Source organism: Mesoplodon bidens (assembly GCF_964165515.1).
Source record: "Mesoplodon bidens genome assembly, chromosome: 3".
NCBI lineage: Eukaryota > Metazoa > Chordata > Mammalia > Artiodactyla > Ziphiidae > Mesoplodon > Mesoplodon bidens.
Genome location: NC_138178.1, coordinates 20,993,049 through 21,013,776, shown reverse-complemented (window position 1 = coordinate 21,013,776; position 20,728 = coordinate 20,993,049). Strand labels below are relative to the sequence as shown.

Genomic DNA, 20,728 nt, shown 5'->3' with positions numbered 1-20,728 from the left:
TAAGAGTCTGCCTTCCAATGCAGGGGACATGGGTTCAATCCCTGGTTGGGGAACTAAGATCCCACATGCTGCAGCGCAACTAAGTCCCTGTGCTGCAACTACTGAGCCCGCATGCCTCAACTAAGACCCGAGGCAGCCAAATAAATAAATTAATTTAAAAAAAAATAAGATCTGTATATGAAAGTAAGTCATATTTCTGTATACTACTGTTTATTTTTTACTGAAGTATAGTTGATTTACAATACTGTGTTTCAGATGTACAGCAAAGTGATTCAGTTATATATATATATATATATATATATATATGTATTTTTTCCAGATTATTTTCCATTATAGATTATTATAAGATATTGAGTATTGTTCCCTGTGTTATATAGTAAATCTTTGTTGCTTATCTGTTTTATATATAGTAGTGTGTATTGTTAATCCCATACTTCTAATTTATCCCCCCCCCCACTTTCTCCCTTGGTAACTATCAGTTTGTTTTCTATGTCTGTGAATCTATTTCTGTTTTATAAATAGATTCATTTGTATTATTTTTCAGATTCCACATATAAGTAATGTCATATAATATTTGTCTTTTTCTGTTGGACTTACTTCACTTAGTATGATATTCTCTAGATCCATCCTTTTGCTGCAAATAGCAATATTTCATTCTTTTTAATGGCTGAGTAATATTCCATTGTGTATATATACCACATCTTCTTTATTCATTCATCTTTGATGGACACTTACGTTGCTTCCATGTCTTGGCTACTGTAAATAGTGCTGTTATGAACATTGGAGTGCATATATCTTTTCAAATTAGAGTTTTTGCCTTTTCTGGATATGTTCCCAGGAGTGGGATTGCTGGATCATGTGGTAACTCTATTTTTAGTTTTGTAAGGAACCTCCATACTGTTTTCCATAGTGGCTGCACCAATGTACATTCCCACCAACATTGTAGGAGGGTTCCCTTTTCTCCACACCCTCTCCAGCATTTGTTAATTGTAGACTTTTTAACAATGGTTATTCTGACCGGTGTGGGGTAGTACCTCATTGTAGTTCTGATTTGCATTTCTCTAATAATTAGTGACATTGAGCATCTTTTCATGTGCCTGTTTGCCATCTGTATGTCTTCTTTGGAGAAATGTCTACTTAGGTCTTCTGCACATTTTTTGATTGAGTTTCATGAGCTGTTTGTATATACTACCATTTATGATACCATCAAAAATATTAAGTGCTTTGGAGTAAATCTGATAGAAGAGGTGAAAATCTATACAGTGAAAACCACCAGACATGCAGAGAGAAATTGGAGAAGACCTAAGTAAGTGGAGAGAAGTAATACCAATTCATGTGTCAGAAGACTCAATATTGTTAAGATGTCAATTCTCTCCAAATGGATCTATAGTTTTAATGCAATACCAATCAAAATCCCAGCAGGCTTTTAAAAATAGAAATCAACTGACATTCATGTGGAAACGTGAAGGGCCTACAATAACCAAAATAACTGTGAAAAATAAAGAACAAAGTTGGAAGGCTAATACTGCATGGTTTCAAGACTTATTATCAAGCTGCAGTGATCAAAACAGTGTGATATTGACAAAAAGACAGATAAAGGCAACAAAATACACAGCCCAGAAGGAGATCTATACATATATGGACAACTGGTTTTCAACAAAGATGCAAAGACAATTCAGTAAGAAAATGATAGGTTTCTCAACACATGGTGCTGGATCAATTAGATATCCACATGCAAAACATTAATAAATAAACTTTAATCCTTGCATTGTACAAAAAGAATTAACTCACAATTATCATAGGACTAAATACAAAATTTAAAACTATAAGTCTTCTAGAAGAAAACATTAGAGACAAATCTTTGTGACTTTGGATAGGCAAAGATTTCTTAGATACAACTCTAAAAAGAGTGATCTAAAAGTTAGTGATTGCATATATACAATGGAATATTACTCAGCCATAAAAAGAAATGAAATTGAGTTATTTGTAGTGAGGTGGATGGACCTACATTCTGTCATACAGAGTGAAGTAAGTCAGAAAGAGAAAAACAAGTACTGTATGCTAATACATATATATGGAACGTAAAAAAAAAAAAGAAAAAAATGGTTCTGAAGAACCTAAGGGCAGAACAGGAATAAAGACGCAGACGTAGAGAATGGAGTTGAGGACACGGGAGTGGGAAGGGTAAGCTGGGACAAAGTGAGAGAGTGGCATGGACATGTATACACTACCAAACGTAAAATGGATAGCTAGTGGGAAGCAGCCACATAGCACAGGGAGATAAGCTCGGTGCTTTGTGACCACCTAGAGGGGTGGGATAGGGAGGGTGGGAGGGAGACGCAAGAGGGAGGAGATATGGGGATATATGTATATGTATAGCTGATTCACTTTGTTATAAAGCAGAAATTAACACACCATTGTAAAGCAATTACACTCCAATAAAGATGTTAAAAAAAATAAAAATAAAAAAATAAAAGTTAGTGATTGGACTTTAAAAAAAATCCTTCTGTTTGAGGGAAACCATGAAGAGAAAGAAAAGAGAAGTCACAGACTAGGAGAAGACATTTGTAAATTATGGATCTGATAAAGAACCCTGAAAATGCAACAAGAAAACAAATAACTAAATTTTTAAAAAACTGGACAGAAGATTTGAACAGGCACTTCTCCAAAGAAGGTATAAAGATGTCAAATAAGTATGAGAAAAGATGATCAGTGTCATTAGTTTTTAGGGAAAACCAGATTAAATCTACATTGAACTACCACTATACGCCTATTAGAATTTCTAGGCTAAAATTAAAAAGACTGATCATACCAAATCATGGTAGACGGAACTTCTGGGACTGTCATATACTCCTACGCTCCTGGTGGGTATGTAAAATGAGACAGTCACCCTAGAAAACCGTTTGGCAGTTTTCCTAAAAAAATTAGATATACACCTACCATATGATACAGCCATTCCACTCCTAGATGTTTACCCGGAGAAAGGAAATCATACAATGTCCATATTAAGATGTGTACATGAATGTTTTTAGCAGCTTTATCTGTGATAGTCAAAAGACGGAAACAACCCACGTGTCCATCAAGAAAAGAATGGATAAACAAACCGTGGCACATTCAGGGTATTGTGCTCAGCAATAAAGAAAGAGTTACTGATACAGGCTACAACACGTCTGAATCTCAAAATAATTACGCTGAGTAAAAGAAGCCAGACTAAAAAAAGTAATAGTGTATGATTCTGTTTATAGAAAATTCTAGGAAATGCCAGCTAATGTGGAGTGATAGAGAGCAGATCAGCGGTTACTTGGAGATGGAAGGAGGGACGGGAGGAAGCAATTACAATGGGGCGGAAGGAAACTCCTGGGGTGGATGGGTATGCTCACTGTCTTGTTTGTGGGAACAGTTTCATGGGTATATACATAAGTCTGCTGTTACCAAATCCCACACTTTAAGTATACTCAATTTATTGTGCATAATTATACGTTAGTAAAGCAGAGATGAACTCTTCCTAAAGGAGGAGGAGAAGAAAGGAAAGGAAAGGGAAGGAAGAGGGGGAGGGAGGGAGGAAGGAAGGAGAGGGGGAGGGAGGGAGGAAGGAAGGAGAGAGGGAGGGAGGGAAATTTCGGCTCTCAGGGAAGCAGTCTGGGAGGCCAGGTTACTGAGAGGAAAGAATTTCCTTGAAGCTCCCCAATATTTCCCAATCTGAGTAAGACTGGCCCTGATTTGCCATATGAGCTACCAGACATGTTCCACTGGGATGTTTGTTCAGATGGTTCCAGTAACATTTACTTTCTGCAACTTGTCTGTGATATCTGTGGAATATCAGGGTCGCACCTGTCCACCCTCTTAGAAATAGCTAAAAACTTTCTTCTCCCAGATGTTAGATGAAAAAGTGAAGGACTCCACATAGAACCCAGGCCACAGTTATCATCTCGGACTTATTTTTTCTATTAGCAGAAATACCTCCTCACTTTCTACTTAACCCTTACCGCAGAGAATTCTGTTCATTACAGAACTTTCCAATAAGCAAGCCCGATTTAGGAAGATGCCAAGTTATAAGGCAAGCGAGAGATGGATCATATTCTTTACCCAGCGTCCCCAAAGGGCTCTTTTAAATAGGAAAGCTTTCGGAGGACTTATAAAGTTGATTTAATACATGCAAAATTGGCTTTGCATGCATTTCACGAATCTCTCTACATGCTCTTAAGCCAGCCTGACCGGGTGGAAGTAGTTTTTGCATAAGCAGCCTTTTCTGTGGATGGGCCCCTCTGGTCCTACGTGTCCCCACCGCATCACCCCAGGCACCCCCTGGCGGCCGGTGATGAGGGCGACCTGGACCCGAGGCGCCGAATTGCGCCTGCGTGCTGCGGAGTCGCGCCTGCGTGCTGCCGAGCCGCGCGCATAGGGGCCTTGGGGACTTTCCTGGCGCCCCTAGCGGACCGGAGTCTCGCTGTTGGTAGGCGACGTGGGCTCCTTGTCTCCCTTCTCCGGGCGGGTAGATCGCCAGGCCCGTGAACGCCCAACTCCATGAGCGACCCGCTGGCGCTGTGGCTGAACCTGGCCCAGAGGCAAGCGGGGTAAGTGTTCCCTGTTGGCCCGGCGGGCGGGCGTCACGAGTGGGATCACGTGCAGAGCCTGGTGCGCTCCCGCTCTCCCCTCTCAGACCGACCCTGCACCCTCGCTTGCCCGGGAGCTGCTGCCCAGGAAAGGGCCCTCCACCCTCGGGGCCCTCGGGTTGGCTGCACGGCCCTTAAAAAGAAAAAAAAAAAAAGTTTCGTGTGTAGAAGTTCTTTGCCCACCTCTCCTTTTTCTTCAGAGGTCACCACTTTTACACCTCCCGTGCGTCCTCCCAGGCCTATTTCTATGCCTTTCCATTCTCAAACGGACCCATGGAACGTCTTGTTCTGTTTGTTTTTAAAATCAGCAGCGTTAAAACCCAACGTGTTTTTCTGCAGCTTATTCTTTTTATCCTTCGATATACATTGGAATTCTATACATTTTAGAACTTACAAGGCTTCCTGGTTCTTTCTAAAGGCTCCATGTTCGGTCCACAGTGTGGATATAGCACAGTTATTCCATTGCCTTATTTGTGGGCATTTGGATTATTTGGGTAGCACACAGTGCTATGATGAATTTCCAAGGCCTTATTGTGCATTGGGCGGGGGGCGGTGGATGCCCAGAAGTAGTTTAACCTTCAGCCCTAGACCTGACCCTGAGAAGTACCGTTTGACCCTCTTATTTACTCTCAAAACCTCCAGTGCATTCAAATCTTTTCCACAGAAAGTACCTGTCTAGAACCAGTAAGATAAAAGTTGATCTATTAATAAAGTTGGGGAGTGAAACTTTTTTCCTAGATCCCCGTTTCTCTCACTTCGGCCATTAGATTACTATAGAGATCCACCCAGATTATCATCCTATTTTTGGTGTCTTTTGACCATGATTAGCCATGTGTTGTTTTGTTTTCTTGTCTTAATCATTTATTATAGGGTTGGACAGGCCTGGGTTCAAATTTACTTGACTTCTCTGAGCCTCAGTTTCCTTCTGAAAAATGGATATAATGATAACTAACAGTTGTGGAGAATAGAAGGAGGAATTTATGTAAAGTGCTAAGTGTTCAAAACTATAGTAAGAACGTGGTCATTGCTGGCTGTTGTGGAATAAATGATAAACTCTGAAGTGTTAGTTGCGTCTAAATCTATCTCAGTATTTTGAATACTGAGGGGATTTTTAACAAGAGCCATGTCTCAATGTATTAGCATCTTTGATACTAATAGTGTGTCTCAAGGATGTGATTGCTATTTATTTACCTCCACACAACTACACTTGCCCTATTTAGGCTTATGTTAATTGCCTTTAAGTTGGTCTAAGTTTCGTAAGGTGTTAGATAATCTCAAGGTTGTAAAGGACCTTAAAAGATCTGTTCCCACTCTCCGCTCCTGATTCCCAGGGGCACAGACTTTGTCTAACAGTTTATTTCCCAGGACAGCTAATTCAGCCAGATAAGTGGTGAAAATATCCTTAATTTCCAGCATGGTATTACCTAATTTTCTTCTAGCGTCAAAGTCATTCAGGTGATTAATTTTCAATTATTCCCTACATAAATGGGAAGGAACTGCATCTTCATTGATTCAACGTATTCAGTTTATTGAGCACTTTATAAGAGCCACTGTCCATTCTGGGTGCTGGTGATAGAGATGGACAGGAGCCTGTCAGTCTAGCGGGGGAGGCAGTGATAAAGTGTGTTTGAGTTGGAGTCTAGATTTATGAAAAGGTAGCATTTCACTGATAGTAATTAGTCACTGATTCTGTTTGGCTGATATTGACCTTGTGCCTCATGATTTACTAAACCAAGAGACAGATTTGTCACAATCCAGGGACTTCTTAGTTTGGGCACTGCATAGTTGAGGCACTGTGTAAATATGCCATAAATAAACAAAGAGACAGTGTTCTGTCATATAGAACTAGTGAACGTATCTTTCTAACATAAGCAACTATTTTTTTCCAAAAATCCTGAGCAAGAAAACAGACTCTACAAAGCTAGCATTTCTTTTTTTTTTTTTTTTTTTTTTAATTAAAGGACACACACACACACAACTAAAAGGGGAAATTGTTATCTAGCTTGGAGCAGGCCCTAGAGCTTTAAATCCTAAAACCTTCCATTTATACCAATAATACATATACAGCTATATGGGGTGAAAAAGGTTAATGATGGAATTTTTTAAAAAGTATGTTCCATTGACTATAAATGGCAGATCTGACAGTTAAAATGAAAATTGTTCCAGAAGAAACTTTAGTCAGATGAATTATTTGAGATGTTATAAGGATGTATAATTATATTCTTCACCTTGTAAAAAAAAGTTTTATTACACATGTACTTTTAAAGAACAAGTAGAGAAATAAAAGCTGTAATTGTTCTTAATTATAGCTAACTGTAATTGCACTCGATTGCAATATGCTGAATATCACCAATGGCTAAAGAAATCCTGGCATACAGACAGTGCACCCACATTCATGAGATGAGGTATAGATTTATGAATATTCTCTTATCTATAATTTAGCTCTTTTACTGTTGATTCCGTTTCTGTTGGTTTTATTTTATTTTATTTTTTTAGTGATTGTAGAGATATAATTGTCATCTGTGAATGTGTTGAAGGTTGGAGATTTCACATCTGTGAATGTGTTGAAGGTTGGAGATTTCAAAATCCCCATCGCCACAAAAAAGGCATATTGGCAATTGTTAAAGGAGACATTTGGACATGAGCCACCACGATTGAATACACAGATTTGAATTTCCAGAGGTAGTGATGAATACCACATTTAATTTACCCAGCAGGGTCCACGAAGCGACCTGGAAGATGTGAGGGATCTAAAACAGCCTGAACTACCCCTCTGTGGACAGCTCTCAGAGTCATGTTATTTCAAATGGGTACATTTAAGAAGGGTGAACGCATCCTGTGAACGGGAGAATTTTCCTCTCACTCCTCCCTTTGTGCTCAGAACTCAGATGGAGTTCTGTGTTTCTGCCCAGACCTCCCTGCTTGCCTTTATAGTCAGAAGGGCCGGGCAGGAGCCCCTGAGTTGACTGTTTGATCACAAACTCTTGAACCTCTTAGAGCCTCACTTTACTTGTCTGCAAAATGAGGGGTTGTAGCACCATCCTGTTCCTCATCCACGACTGTATCAGGGCAGATTGAAAAACAAAATGCAGGGAGATCAGCTCGGTGCTTTGTGACCGCCTGGAGGGGTGGGATAGGGAGGGTGGGAGGGAGGGAGACGCAAGAGGGAAGGGATGTGGGAACAGATGTATATGTATGACTGATTCACTTTGTTATAAAGCAGAAACTAATTTAAAAAAAAAGAAAAACAAAATGAATACACCCTTGGACACTACTGGAGAGAAGAAGTGAGTTCTTTAGCTTCAGGAGAAACAGGCATTTTATTATGTACTTACTATGGCTACTGTTCTGAAAAGTAAAAAAAATAGAAAACCAACAAAAAACCAAGATTCCCCCAAATCACATCAAAACAACCCTTAGTACTTTTCAGTGTCCATGGATGGCTGCTGCGAGCCTTCCACCCTATAGCCAGAGTAAGCTTTGACAGAATTTCTGGTATATTTTTTTAATTAAAAAATTACTTATTCTAATTTAATTTAAAACTTTAAAATTACTAATTAAAAAAAATTTTTAATGCCTTGGCCTTAGACCTATTCCTGACAGCAGGTTGGAGGCCAGGTCCATGTAGAAGCACCCTCTGAGGTGCTGGCCTTTTGGACACTCTGCACCCCAAACAGAAGCCTGTCTATCTGGTCCTTACTCGGGCTATTGGGTGGAAACAAACAAAGCCAAGAGGCCTGAGCTCCAGCTTGCGTTCCTCAAAGCCCGATAGCCCCCAGTGCCTGGCACGGCTTGCGGGGCCTGTCTGTAAAGCGGGGGAGGAAGTAATTGGACTCCTAGCCAGTCTCCAGCCAGGGGTCCAAGAGCTGGTGTAACCCATCTCTCCCCCTTTTTTCAGTACGTTGCTCCATCCACCATGGAGTTTGACTATGGCTGTCAGAATCCGCCACCTTCTCCTTCTTCTCCCTCCCTCCCCCCATCCTCCCTGTGTCCTTGGTCCTCTGCTGCCCTCCCCCAGCCCAGGACCCATTCTGGGCAAGCCCACAGTGTCCTCCTGCAATCTCTCACATCTTTCTCTGACTGGGCAGTGGCTTTTGTATTTCAGATTCTTGGAAAGGACAGCATCTGTAAGACAAAATATCCTTTCTCTTGCTAAAGTCTGTTTCATCAGGCAGGACTTTGGTGTAATTATACTGATGAAGTCGCTCTGGATTTGTTTTCCCAAAAACCTCCGCAGAAGGGGATCATCATGGAATAGGGGCGGATAAAATCTCATCCTGCTCTTGACACGTAGGCATGCCTGCTTGTGAGAGTTTGTTGCGATGGCTTCCTCACTGGATGGTCAGCCTTGTGAGGGAGGGGTCCATGTTTATTCATTTCACACTTCATCCCCAGCACATAGTAGGAACTGTAGAAATATTTGTTGAACCAATTAATAAATAAAAGCTAATGATAAATGCTAATGAACTCAGTGCCCATACATGTCAATTGATGGATTAGGCCATTAGTCAGACATTACAGTGCAGGCCAGTATTTGCAAATCCCTCTTTGATCCAGAAATTATCAGGAGTGGGGATGATTTTCTCTCATTAAGAGGACTTATTGGTGATATTATGTCTCTGGGAGCTAAGAGAGAAAAATTAGGCTTTTTGTGCACAATGGGCCTCCTTTTAAACTGATTTATCAAAGGAAAAAACATTTTCAATTAATAATGTGGGGGGCATATTTTCCCTTAAGAAGCTCACTTACGAACTGCAGTACAGCTTCGGGCCCAATGATAAAGCAATATTAAAGGCAAAGGTCTTGTAGTAACCTGACACCCTCTTCCCCTGGTAGAAGCTGAGTGTTTGAAGTATGGCTGATTCAGGTTCTTACTGGATCATAACATTTAACCGTGGTGGATTCACAGAGCAGAAAGAGTATGATGATTAAGAGGTAAACCTGTGAGTGTGGAGACATAATTCTCCTCCTAATTCCACCAACAAAGTCCAGGACAGGCCTCTTCTTCTCAGGTGCATTCCTGAGCTAAGTGTCAAGATGACATTTTTGAAAGAAGAGAAGACAAAAGCCCTTTACACCATCACCCAATGACAGAAGGGATGGCGGTGCTGTTTGAACAGTGGCCCGACTCACGGGGGTGACAGTTGGAGCGCCACGGTATCTGTGGCAGATTTGATTAAGAGAAACCTTGGGTGATTGTGTTCTCAAGGCCCCGTGAGCACAAGAGCACAGCCAGAGGCACACATTTGTGGCTGTTTTATATGAAGAATACTAAAATAATCTGAGGAAATCTGGAGCCAAATCCAGTCTTAGCAAGGACTCTACATAGGACTGGCCTATCCAGAAAGAGGCTGGATATATCAGTGATTAGATGAAGTTAATCTTTGTGCAGCAAGTCTTCTGACAACCCACATGGCATGTGTGCCTGCTGCCAGGTGCTAGTTCCCCATAACCTCCCCGTATGACCCTGTTTCCTAAGGATTCGGTGGGCAGAAGTCCCATCTCCCCTGCCCTCAGCCTGAGCTAAATACCAAAGTGAAATAAAGAGAAACTCTACCTGGTGGACTTAATTCTTTAAAACTCAGGCATGGAAACTAAAAAAAAAAAAAAAAAAAAAAAAAAACTCAGGCATGGGAGGTTTAACCCCTGGGAGTGCAGGCTTGGCAGAAGGAGCTTGGAGTGGTACCGCTCATGACGTTGGTCTGCAGGCGGGACCACTCCTGTGGATGCTGCCGGCTGACATTTCATTCATTTCCACGCCGGAGTGGATTTGAGAGGCTGGCTGGCCTCTCTAGTGATGTGAAGTGTCTCTTGTCGAAACCTGCAGTTTTCTAAGTGACTGGCTGAGTTTCTGTAAGGGTCTCGTCTCCCCTTTTAGTTTGTCAGTATTTGGAATGTACAGGTCCATACTGTCTATCATTTTTTTAAAACCACAGCATCATCTTGTATTGCCTGCTCCATGCACTGGGTGCCAGTGAATATTTGCCGAAAAGAAGAATGAAATGCAGTAGTGCAAAGGAAAGAAAGGGACTTAAGAAGGGAAGGTGGGGATAGAAGTGGTTGTGTTTCACGCCTTCACATATTCCTCAGAGAGCCCTCTCTATAGAAATAGCCCCCCTACAACGCTTACTGTCAGGTACCATCTCCTACCTTGACTCATTCTTCTTCATGGCATATGCTATGTAAGACAGTGATACATATTTATTTGCTCATTTGTTTTTTGTCTGTCTCCCCCTTCCAGATTGTAGTTTCCAACAGTGGGGCCATTTTTTGTGGCTGTTCTTTGTTCTAGTGCAGAATCCAGAACAAATGAATGTATGTAAAATATAGATATATCAGGTCTGGTAGATACTGAGCAGCAGTGTAGCATAGTGACCACAAGCATGGGCTTTGGGGCCAGAATGCCTGGGTTCAAATCCTGGCTCTGTCTGTCACTAGCTGTGTGGCCTTGGGAAGCTGTTTAATGTTTTTCTGTCTCACTTTCCTCATCTCTGTTGTAGTTGAATCATAGTAATGACTTCATGAGGCTTTTAGAAGGGTTAAGTGAGTGAATGCATGTAAATGACCTAGAATAGGGGCTGGTATTAAATAAGTGCCCAATTAATGTGAGCTATGGGCTCTGTGTGTGTGTGTGTGTGTGTGTGTGTGTGTGTGTAGATTTCACCATGGGAGAGTAATTGCTTGGGTTTACACACACACACACACACATATTTTAATCATGGGAGTGAAAATTGAGGAAGGATAAAAGTGGAAGGGAAGAAATGAAGGACCAAACAAAAGAGAAGAGAAATTCAGAGAAAGGACTGGAAAGAAAGAAGCTGGGGCAGAGGGAAGGAGCAGTGTCTTTGGGCTTTCTTTACCCAAAGAAACGAGAGAAGTAACGTTAATCTCTAAGGTGTTTTAAATTTCCCAGACCTAAGGTTTACCATATAGGAAAAAAGTTAACTGTTCTAAAATGATATATGAATATTTAATGATGCCTTGAAGCTAATCTTTTTATCTATGTATTATTTGGAATTAGGTGCAACTTTAAAGACCCACAATTTGCCCCAAGCACCGGGTGACCAAAAAAAAAAAAAAAATGAAGAAGAAGAAGAAAAATAACAAAATCTGCTTGATTGTGATACTTTCACCCTTAATTGAAGTAAAGAAAACCTCACTCCTCCTACAATCAGAACATTAAATCATTTATTTGTAGGACAGGCAATAAAAAATAAGGTATTTTAACATTTTTTTTTAAAGTCTTTGTACTTTTAGAAGAATTGGAGGTACCATTGGAGACAGATATTCCAGGTCTTAAAAATATTTATCATGCTGACACACAATGAACAGGGGGGCTCTCATGTCCTCTGTTTTATAGTTGTCAGCTAATTTTGGAAACTGGCAAACTGCACAGAAATAGATAGCTCTTGCTTCAACACATCCTAAAAAAAGAACTGTTTGCATAGCTCAGGAGTGGGATGGGATAGGAGAGCATGAGGAAGAGCACTTTCAGACAGCTAAGAAAAGTTGGTATCATTCTGTGCGCCCTGGCAAATGTTCTGCACATTTAAAATTAAAGTTGTTTTTAAGGAATGCTAAATAATCTACAGAAACTGTGTAATACACACGGGACACTTGTCTGCTTTTGAAAAGTACTTGTCTCTTCTGGTTTTTGTTTTTGTTTTTTCCTTTGATAAAATGGAATGTATAGCCCAACGTCAAATTTGCAGAAAGCCTTCCTGTTTGTTCACATCGATGATTGATCCAGCAACTCTAGATCAAAGGGAAGCATTATTATTCCATTCTGGGACTTAGAGACCCCACGAGGCAGAAGGAATTGCTCAAGGATATGCAACCTATCAGAAACCCACGCCCTCCATCATTTTGGTCTATTTCTTAGCCCCTAGGTCAATTCTGTTTCTCGAAACATATGACTTTGCTTTGTCATCTTTTTCATCACTGTTTTCATTCAGTTTTTAGCATTCCGCTCTCTTCTTGAAATCAGATTATCTTGGTAATGACAACTAAGGAAAGAAAATTAGAGCAATTAAACTCCAGATATTGCTGTAACAAAACAGGCATTTTAGAAAATTAAGAGACTGGAATTACCTGCCAGTAGACAATGTTTTGGGGTTTTTTTACTTTCTGTTTATTTATTTATTTGTTTTTAAACATCTTTATTGGAGTATAATTGCTTTACAATGATGTGTTAGTTTCTGCTTTATAACAAAGTGAATCAGTTATACATATACATACGTTCCCATATCTCCTCCCTCTTGCGTCTCCTTCCCACCCTCCCTATCCCACCCCTCTAGGTGGTCACAAAGCACCGAGCTGATCTCCCTGTGCTATGCAGCTGCTTCCCACTAGCTATCTGTTTTACATTTGGTAGTGTATATATGTCCATGCCACTCTCTCATTTTGTCCCACCTTACCCTTCCCTGTCCCTGTGTCCTCAAGTCCATTCTCTATGTCTGTGTCTTTATTCCTGTCCTGCCCCTAGGTTCTTCAGAACCTTTTTTTTTTTAAGATTCCATATATATGTGTTAGCATATGGTATTTGTTTTTCTCTTTCTGACTTACTTCACTCTGTATGACAGACTCTAGGTCCATCCACCTCACTACAAATAACTCAATTTCGTTTCTTTTTATGGCTGAGTAATATTCCATTGTGTATATCTTTGTGCCACATCTTTATCCATTCATCTGGCAATGGACACTTAGGTTGCTTCCATGAGACAATGTTTTATGGTTCTCTTGCTCTCGGTATTTATTGCGTGTCTGGTATGTGCCAGGCACTGAGTATTCAAAATCTTGAGTAAGACGTGACCTTTGACTTTGAGGAGCTTTCACCAGTAGAAAATTGAAAAGTATTCACCACTTTATACTTTACATAATATCCTTTATTGGGGTGTAAACACTTGGAAAGAAGGATCAGGATTTAATTTTTCTTGGTGCCTCTGAAAGAACCCGGCACAGTTCGTATTGAAAGTATTATAAGTGTTTGGTGAATATGTTGGATAAATAAATATCAGTGATGCAGATGATTTATGCTTAGAAAGTAATGTTATTAATGGACATTGCAATCTATATAAGTTCATTGGAAAAAGCATGGTCTTTATGGCATCTTTTTTTCAGTGGACTTTATTTTTTAGAGCAGTTTTAGGTTTATAGCAAAACTGGGGGGAAGGTAGAGCAATTTCCCATATGCCCCCTGCCCCCCACCCCACGCATGGCCCCCTACATTATCAACATGCCCACCAGATGGTGCATTTGTTACGACTGATGAACCTACATTGACACGTCCTCATCACCCAGAGTCCATAGTTTACATTAGGGTTCACTGTTGGTGCTGTACGTTCTTTGGGCTTGGATAAATGTTTAATAACGTGTGTCTACCAGTATGGTATCATAAGAGTAGTTTTACTGCCCTAAAATTTTTTCGTACAGTATCTTTAAGTCCTCTCAATTGGGTTATGAAGGAACATTATCTAGATGAAGCATAGCGTATTATATGCTACGTTTATTTTCCTCAAGGGTTTCTTTATAAAAGGTATAAATTCATGAAAATGTGAATAATTCAGATGATTTGTTAGCAATAATAAAGAGGTAAAAATGATCAAGTTATTATTTTAAAAACTCTGTGTTCTGATGATCTCAAAAGTGGCAATTGGTTGGTGCATCCTTGCCTCATTGCTGCTGCCAAATACAGTGGTTCTTTCTTTGTATTTTTTTTTAAATCGTGGAGCTACGTGTTCTAATGGAATCATCAGGTTTTTTTGGTAACATCTTGTAATTTAAACTGTATTCACTCATTCATTTATGTTCACCAAAAATTACTTTTCCTATGAAGTAATGTCTGTCATTGTAATGTAAATTTTTGAGAGCGTGGTTGTATAAAACATAAATTTTCCCACGCTGGTACTAAATATGTGGAAAGCATAACTTTTTTTCTAGCATTTGTCTTTTACTGTAAAGGCAAGGACGATGCCTTGAGTCTGTGGATGAGAGGAATTCTGCATTGTCTTTTGTGTATAAATCACACCTATAATTCACCATCTAGTAATTTCTATTTACTTTTTTTTTTAATAAACTTATTTCTTTATTTTTGGCTGCATTGGATCTTTGTTACTGCATGCGGGCTTTCTCCAGTTGCAGTGAGCAGGGGCTACTCTTCATTGCGGTGTGCGGGCTTCTCATTGCGGTGGCTTCTCTTGTTGTGGAGCATGGGCTCTAGGTGTGCGGGCTTCAGTAGTTGTGGCACGCGGGCTCAGTAGTTGTGGCTCGTGGGCTCTAGAGTGCAGGCTCGGTAGTTGTGACGCACGGGCTTAGTTGCTCCACGGCATGTGGGATCTTCCCGGACCAGGGATCAAACCTGTGTCACCTGCATTGGTAGGTGGATTCTTAATCACTGTGCCACCAGGAAAGTCCCTCTAGTTTACTTTTTAAGAGGAACAAGAACTTGGAGAAACTTGTAACAACCACGTCATTTTTCTCCCCAATATTTATAGTTGTCTTGTCCCTAGACCTAATCTACCATCAGTTTTTCTTAAGCTTGTTGACTGAAAAAAAATGCACAACCTAAAAGTTGAGAATTGTGTTTTATTCGGCAGACAAAACTGAGGACTTAAGCCCAGGACACAACCTCTCAGATAGCTCTGAGGGACTGCTCCAAAGAGGTAAAGGAGGAGCCAGGGTATATAGGAGTTTTCACAACAAAGACCAGGTGTCGGAACATCAAAAGATTGCTGTTAAGGGCTTCCCTGGTGGCGCAGTGGTTGAGAGTCCGCCTGCCGATGCAGGGGACACGGGTTCGTGCCCCTATCCCGGAAGATCCCACATGCCGCGGAGCGGCTGGGCCCGCGAGCCATGGCCGCGGAGCCTGTGTGTCCGGAGCCTGTGCTCCGCAACGGGAGAGGCCACAGCAGTGAGAGGCCCGCGTACAGCAAAAAAAAAAAAAAAAAAAAAAAAAAAAAAAAAGATTGCTGTTAATTAAAGAAAACCAGATATGTCAAGTTAAGGAAGTTAGCGCTTTTCTGTGTATGGGAAGACGCAAGAGTCTGGGCTCACTGAATTCCTTTGATGTGCACCTCAGCTATCCGGGGCCAGTGTCCCGTGCTTTCTCATCCTGAGTCTCCTCTGGGTATATCACCGGGGGTGGCTGCAGCTGGCTGACTGCTAGATGGTGGGCATTCTGTTTCTCCTGAGTTCCGTGAGGGCGGCTGTAACGTGATGGCTTGATGGCTGCAACATCCTTTGTTTACTGATATGGCAGGCAACATTTTTTCACTGATAAGCTACTTGTCATTTTTAGTTTTTCCAAAGAACCCAACTTAGTTTTCATAGAAACGAGAACTTTTCCGTACTCCTATTTCATTGGTTTCACATCATGTTTAATTAAAGAGTAGAATGAGTCCTAACGTAAACGGGTGGGGGAACAAACACAACATACTCCTGGTGAGTGTGCAAACTTGGGTGATGGGAGCAAAGTGAAACAGGCGCTCTTGAGGGGGCTCAGCCACTGTGTTTTTCCAAGAGAATGGAGATTGTTGGTTAATCCAGGACGGTTTTAAAACGGAGGTCAGTTGCACACCCTTGGGCTCTGTTGCTCTGTTGCAGTGGTTCCCCACCGAGGGCAGTTTAGCCCCCAGAGGACATTTAGCAATGTCTGGAGACATTTTGATTGTCACAGTCTGGGAGGGGGGATACCACTGGCATCTAGTGGGTAGAGGCCAGGGACGCTGCTAAACATCTGCAAAGCACAGGACAGTTCCTCACTAGAAAGGATTATTTGGCCTAAAATGTCATGATAGTGCCCAGATTGAGAAGTACTGCCTTACTGTGGTTTAATTGGATTTATTATAATATAAGTCCAACGTAGTTTTAAAAGATACCAGGGGGACCCATAATATTTAAATATGTACAGTCTGGGGACAAAAATAAAGAGTTAGAACATTAGAAAGAAGGGAAGGTCATTGTACTTTAACTCTGGGATGCTGCTGTTACTGTGATCAAGCTCTAAATATAGATCTAACCCTCGAGGTCAACAAGAAGGTCAGAATAGTTCATTAATTCATTCCTTACAATCTGAACAAATACTGATTGAGTCCTCATGTGTGTTGGTCTCAAGTGATGAAGTGATAAATAATAATATAGAATTCAAAAGGTATTTCTGTTGTGATCCATGTTATAAAGGAAGACTAGAGGGAGGGGTGCTTCTTAGCTGGGGGGTACCCACAATTCCAGATTCTGTTTTGAAAGAGAAATTTCTTAGGCAGGTACTAAATTCTTAGAAGAGTTGAATACATGTGAGGCCTTCAGCTGTGTAGTGGACAATGCTTTCAAGTACGGTTTTGTTGAAGGAATGGAAACATTCTCTCGAAAGCCAATAGCAATGAAGGCTGAAGGTTTAATATCATGTGGTTATTTAGGAAAGAACATTTCTATGGGAGCTGAAATTATAATCACTTATATTTTTAAGGCAGCATGGCTCCAGGGGAACCAGCATGTCCCTAAAGTACCCAGGTGCTGTCACAGACAATAGGTGAGGGGGAGTTCTAGAAACCGGGAGGAAGTCCTCTATTTGGATCGACAAGATGAGTATGTAAAGACAATGTGAGTTTCAAGGTGAGATTCTTAACCCAGGGTTGACATATGAGCTTTCAGAGGTCCACGACAATTATAACTGTACACCACATTTTGTGTATATGTGTATGTGTGTATCTTTTTTTCTATGTAAGATGTTTCTATCTTTAATGAGATTCTTTTTTTTCTTTTCTGTTATAGTTTATTACAAGATTTTGAATATAGCTCCCTGTGCTATACATGGGACCTTGTTGTATATCTGTTTTATATATAGTAGTGTGTATCTGCTAATCCCAAACTCCTAATTTATCTCTCCCCACCCCTTTCCCCTTTGGTAATCATAAGTTTGTTTTCTATGTCTGTGAGTCTGTTTCTGTTTTGTAAATAAGTTCATTTGTGTCATATTTTAGATTCCACATATAAGTGATATCATATGATATTTGTCTTTGTCTGACTTACTCAGTATGACTATCTCTAGGCCCATCCATGTTGCTGCAAATGACATTATTTCATTCTTTTTTACAGCTGAGTAGTATTCCTTTGTATAGGTATATATCACCTCTTCTTATGAGATTCTTAAAGCGATTACATGACATGAAGAATATTATGCACCACTGTTCCTAAGAATTATACCTTGCGTCCCTCAGTCTCAAGTTAAGCCCTCCTCCACTTTTAGAATATCTCAGCAGTAAGGCCCCATCTCCTCTTCCTCCTCCTTGCTTCCCATTCCTTCCAAGAACACATCTGTAATCGAAAGATAAGATACTGCAATTAGGAAAAAGTAAGCTCTGAAATGTATCTCTGGTCGCTCTTACTCACGTGCTGCAGAGCTTCCCTCAGTGACATATCATTTGTGCCGTTTGAATTGTCATAGCATCTGCCTTCAACCATACCAACTGGTCTGACGTTACAACAAAGAAATGAAGAACAGCAATTTGCTACTAAAATAATTGGATTTTGTGTTGTACGTGTTCCTTCATAAACCTCAGGTGACAGAGATCAACAGGAAGACACACCCTCCAATGAATTCCTTCTTAAATGATTCTTGGAAAGAGAGTACAGTGTGCTTTGTTTCAGTGGAAAACATCCAAATGCAGTTTGCGACTCTTTTCCCTCCTATTTTCCTTCTGTATGTCGTACATTTTAAAATTTGAATGTTTTAAACTCAGTTGAGCTCTACCACCAGAAAGCAGAGGCAGATATTTTGCATGTGTATAAAATTTCCTCGGGAAGTAACCTTTGAAACATTTATGGGAATTAATCAGAAATGTGATGAGTCAATTTTAAATTTCTAAACAGCTGCATATACAGTGTCCTCTGGACCCATATGATTCCAGAATGCCCTGGCGCATTGGATTATGGTTTTATTAAACACATTTTTATAATTTACCAAAATAAGCTAATCATGCTTATCTTCTTTTTCTTCCAGAGAGACAACCACAGAATTAGCTGGAAGTCTACCAAGGTAAGCAGCACACTTTGCTTATTCTGTACATGAGTTCTGATGCACCCCCTGACAGAAGACCTGTGTCGCCTTGGAGAGGTCTTCTTCACTTTCTCTTCCTCATGTTAGATTTTAAGACCTCATGCTTCACCATATAGATGCCAGAAATGGTGTATGAGTCGCATATAAGTGATGTAACCAAGAGGTAATGAGGTTGATGTCCACATATGACTTAGAAATCATTCTCATTCCTTGGAAGTTATATCACATGTACCCATAAGTATATTGGAGCTATTTTCTCCGCAGAACTCATAAACATGCCACTTCCTTTATTGTATTCATGGTTATTGGTAATCTAAAGGCACATTGAATCGTTTTTTTCTTCAGTATATTCATTAGTAGTATTGTGTTCAAGTATTTATAGATGTGTGAAAATTTTGAGCTTCCTCTAGAGAACTTACATCATAGTTTTGATGATATATAAATGCATTTGTAATTCATATCATCATTTAAATACCTGGTTACTGTCTCACCAGGGAAAGAAATCAATATATAAATTGATCGATGTCTTTAACATATTTTGGATATCTTATGTCACTATATGAAATAAGAGATGATTGCAGGATGCCAATTATAGACAACTAGCCATCAGAAATGATTACCACTGTTTATTAGAAGAAAGGAAAAAAAGAAAGAAAGGAAGTGGAAATGTTTTAAGAGATATTTTCCTGGGCATCACATACAGCACCTAGTATTGCGCCTGAGTCCTTGAAGGTGTTTGGTAACTGTCTGTGAATGAATTAATAGGGCATAGGGTTTTGCCTGGGAAGTGTTGGAAACAGAAGTCAAGAGAATCTCAAGAACCAGAAAAAGAAGAGCTTACAGAATATGATGATGAACAGCACTAGGGAATCGGGGGAGGGTACATATTGTCACCATCTGTTCCAAGGGATAACATCCCAAAGAAGCATTTCAACCACGTGCTAGTTTACAGGGTTAAAAGTGTGCCTGTGTTCTGGTGTACGTGTCCCAGCTGAGTTCGTTTGTTGTGGTGCTTTCACTCTGGAGAGAGTCCAGTGTGAAGACCGAGGCGCCTTGTCATTTTCTGGAAGAGAGAGAGTTGTGTATCTGCCCATGTTTGTGGTGCAGAAGTTAATCCCCAAATAATGGAATGAAGGATGACTTTTAAACTTTTCTAGAATGGCTAAGGAGTGGGCCACTCGTGTGTTGTCAGATGAGACCCACACGGAGCTGTAATCACGCAGATAAAAATTACTGAGATGTCCGCGAAATCTGGTGTGCACCCTGAGTTCTATTAAGTACTGTTCTGTTGTGAATACCAAGTGGCAATTCCCACAGTCACCTCGAATGATCTTCTGTTGTAGCTGGTTTATTACTGGAGGGAGTCCGCTCCCTTCTTGAGTTTTGTGGGAGGTATTTTAGGAATGAGCCTACTTACTGTTTTTTTCCATGAATTTTTGTTACTCTAATATTGCATTGTGTTGAGAATAAACACGACACCAATCCCAGTCTAACTGCAGTGTGCATTCATTGAAATATATGGTGGCAAGGGCGTGAATATGTCAGTTATTTCTCAGTTATTCTTCTAATGTAGCTTCAGGTATTCTTTTGACTTCCTCTGGGGGCAGTTTGGGACATTATCCATTGACAATTCTTTCCCTTCTTCACATTACCATGAATGTGATTATTTGATGATGAAAACTTCTCTTGCCATCCAGACTATTTCTTCTGTTAGCGTTTGTTTGTTTTACAGTCTTGTAGAATTCAATCAGTTGTTCAACTTTCAGCCTTTTTTTTTTTTTTTCTGATTTCTTCAGCCTGTCGCTGGGAAAGTGCAAATGAACCCTGGAAAACCTTGGTGCATTTAGAGCAAGGCACCTGTCATTAACTCGGTTTGTTTGTTGGCTAATGATTAGTGGAACATGACACATTGGGGTTTTTATCCTTTTAGTTATAAAAGTGTGCTTATGCGGTGACATCTAGGAAAAATGGAAAATTGCAATTCAGCCAACTGCCAACTTGTGATATGTGGCTGGAAAGGAAGACAGTGGTGTTTTATAGCAAGTTTATGCTTCGGTTTTCC

At 40.4% G+C, this 20,728-nt stretch overlaps 1 protein-coding gene across 1 annotated transcript in view; it reads left to right on the top strand.

Moving 5' to 3' along the window:
- Nucleotides 1–20,728, top strand: part of CELF2 (CUGBP Elav-like family member 2) — a 524,871-nt gene that overhangs the window by 107,740 nt on the left and 396,403 nt on the right. Inside the window, exon 2 of the mRNA XM_081226997.1 lies at nt 18,610–18,645. Coding sequence (XP_081083123.1) covers nt 18,610–18,645 — 36 coding nt within the window. The remainder of the gene's footprint in view (nt 1–18,609; nt 18,646–20,728) is intronic.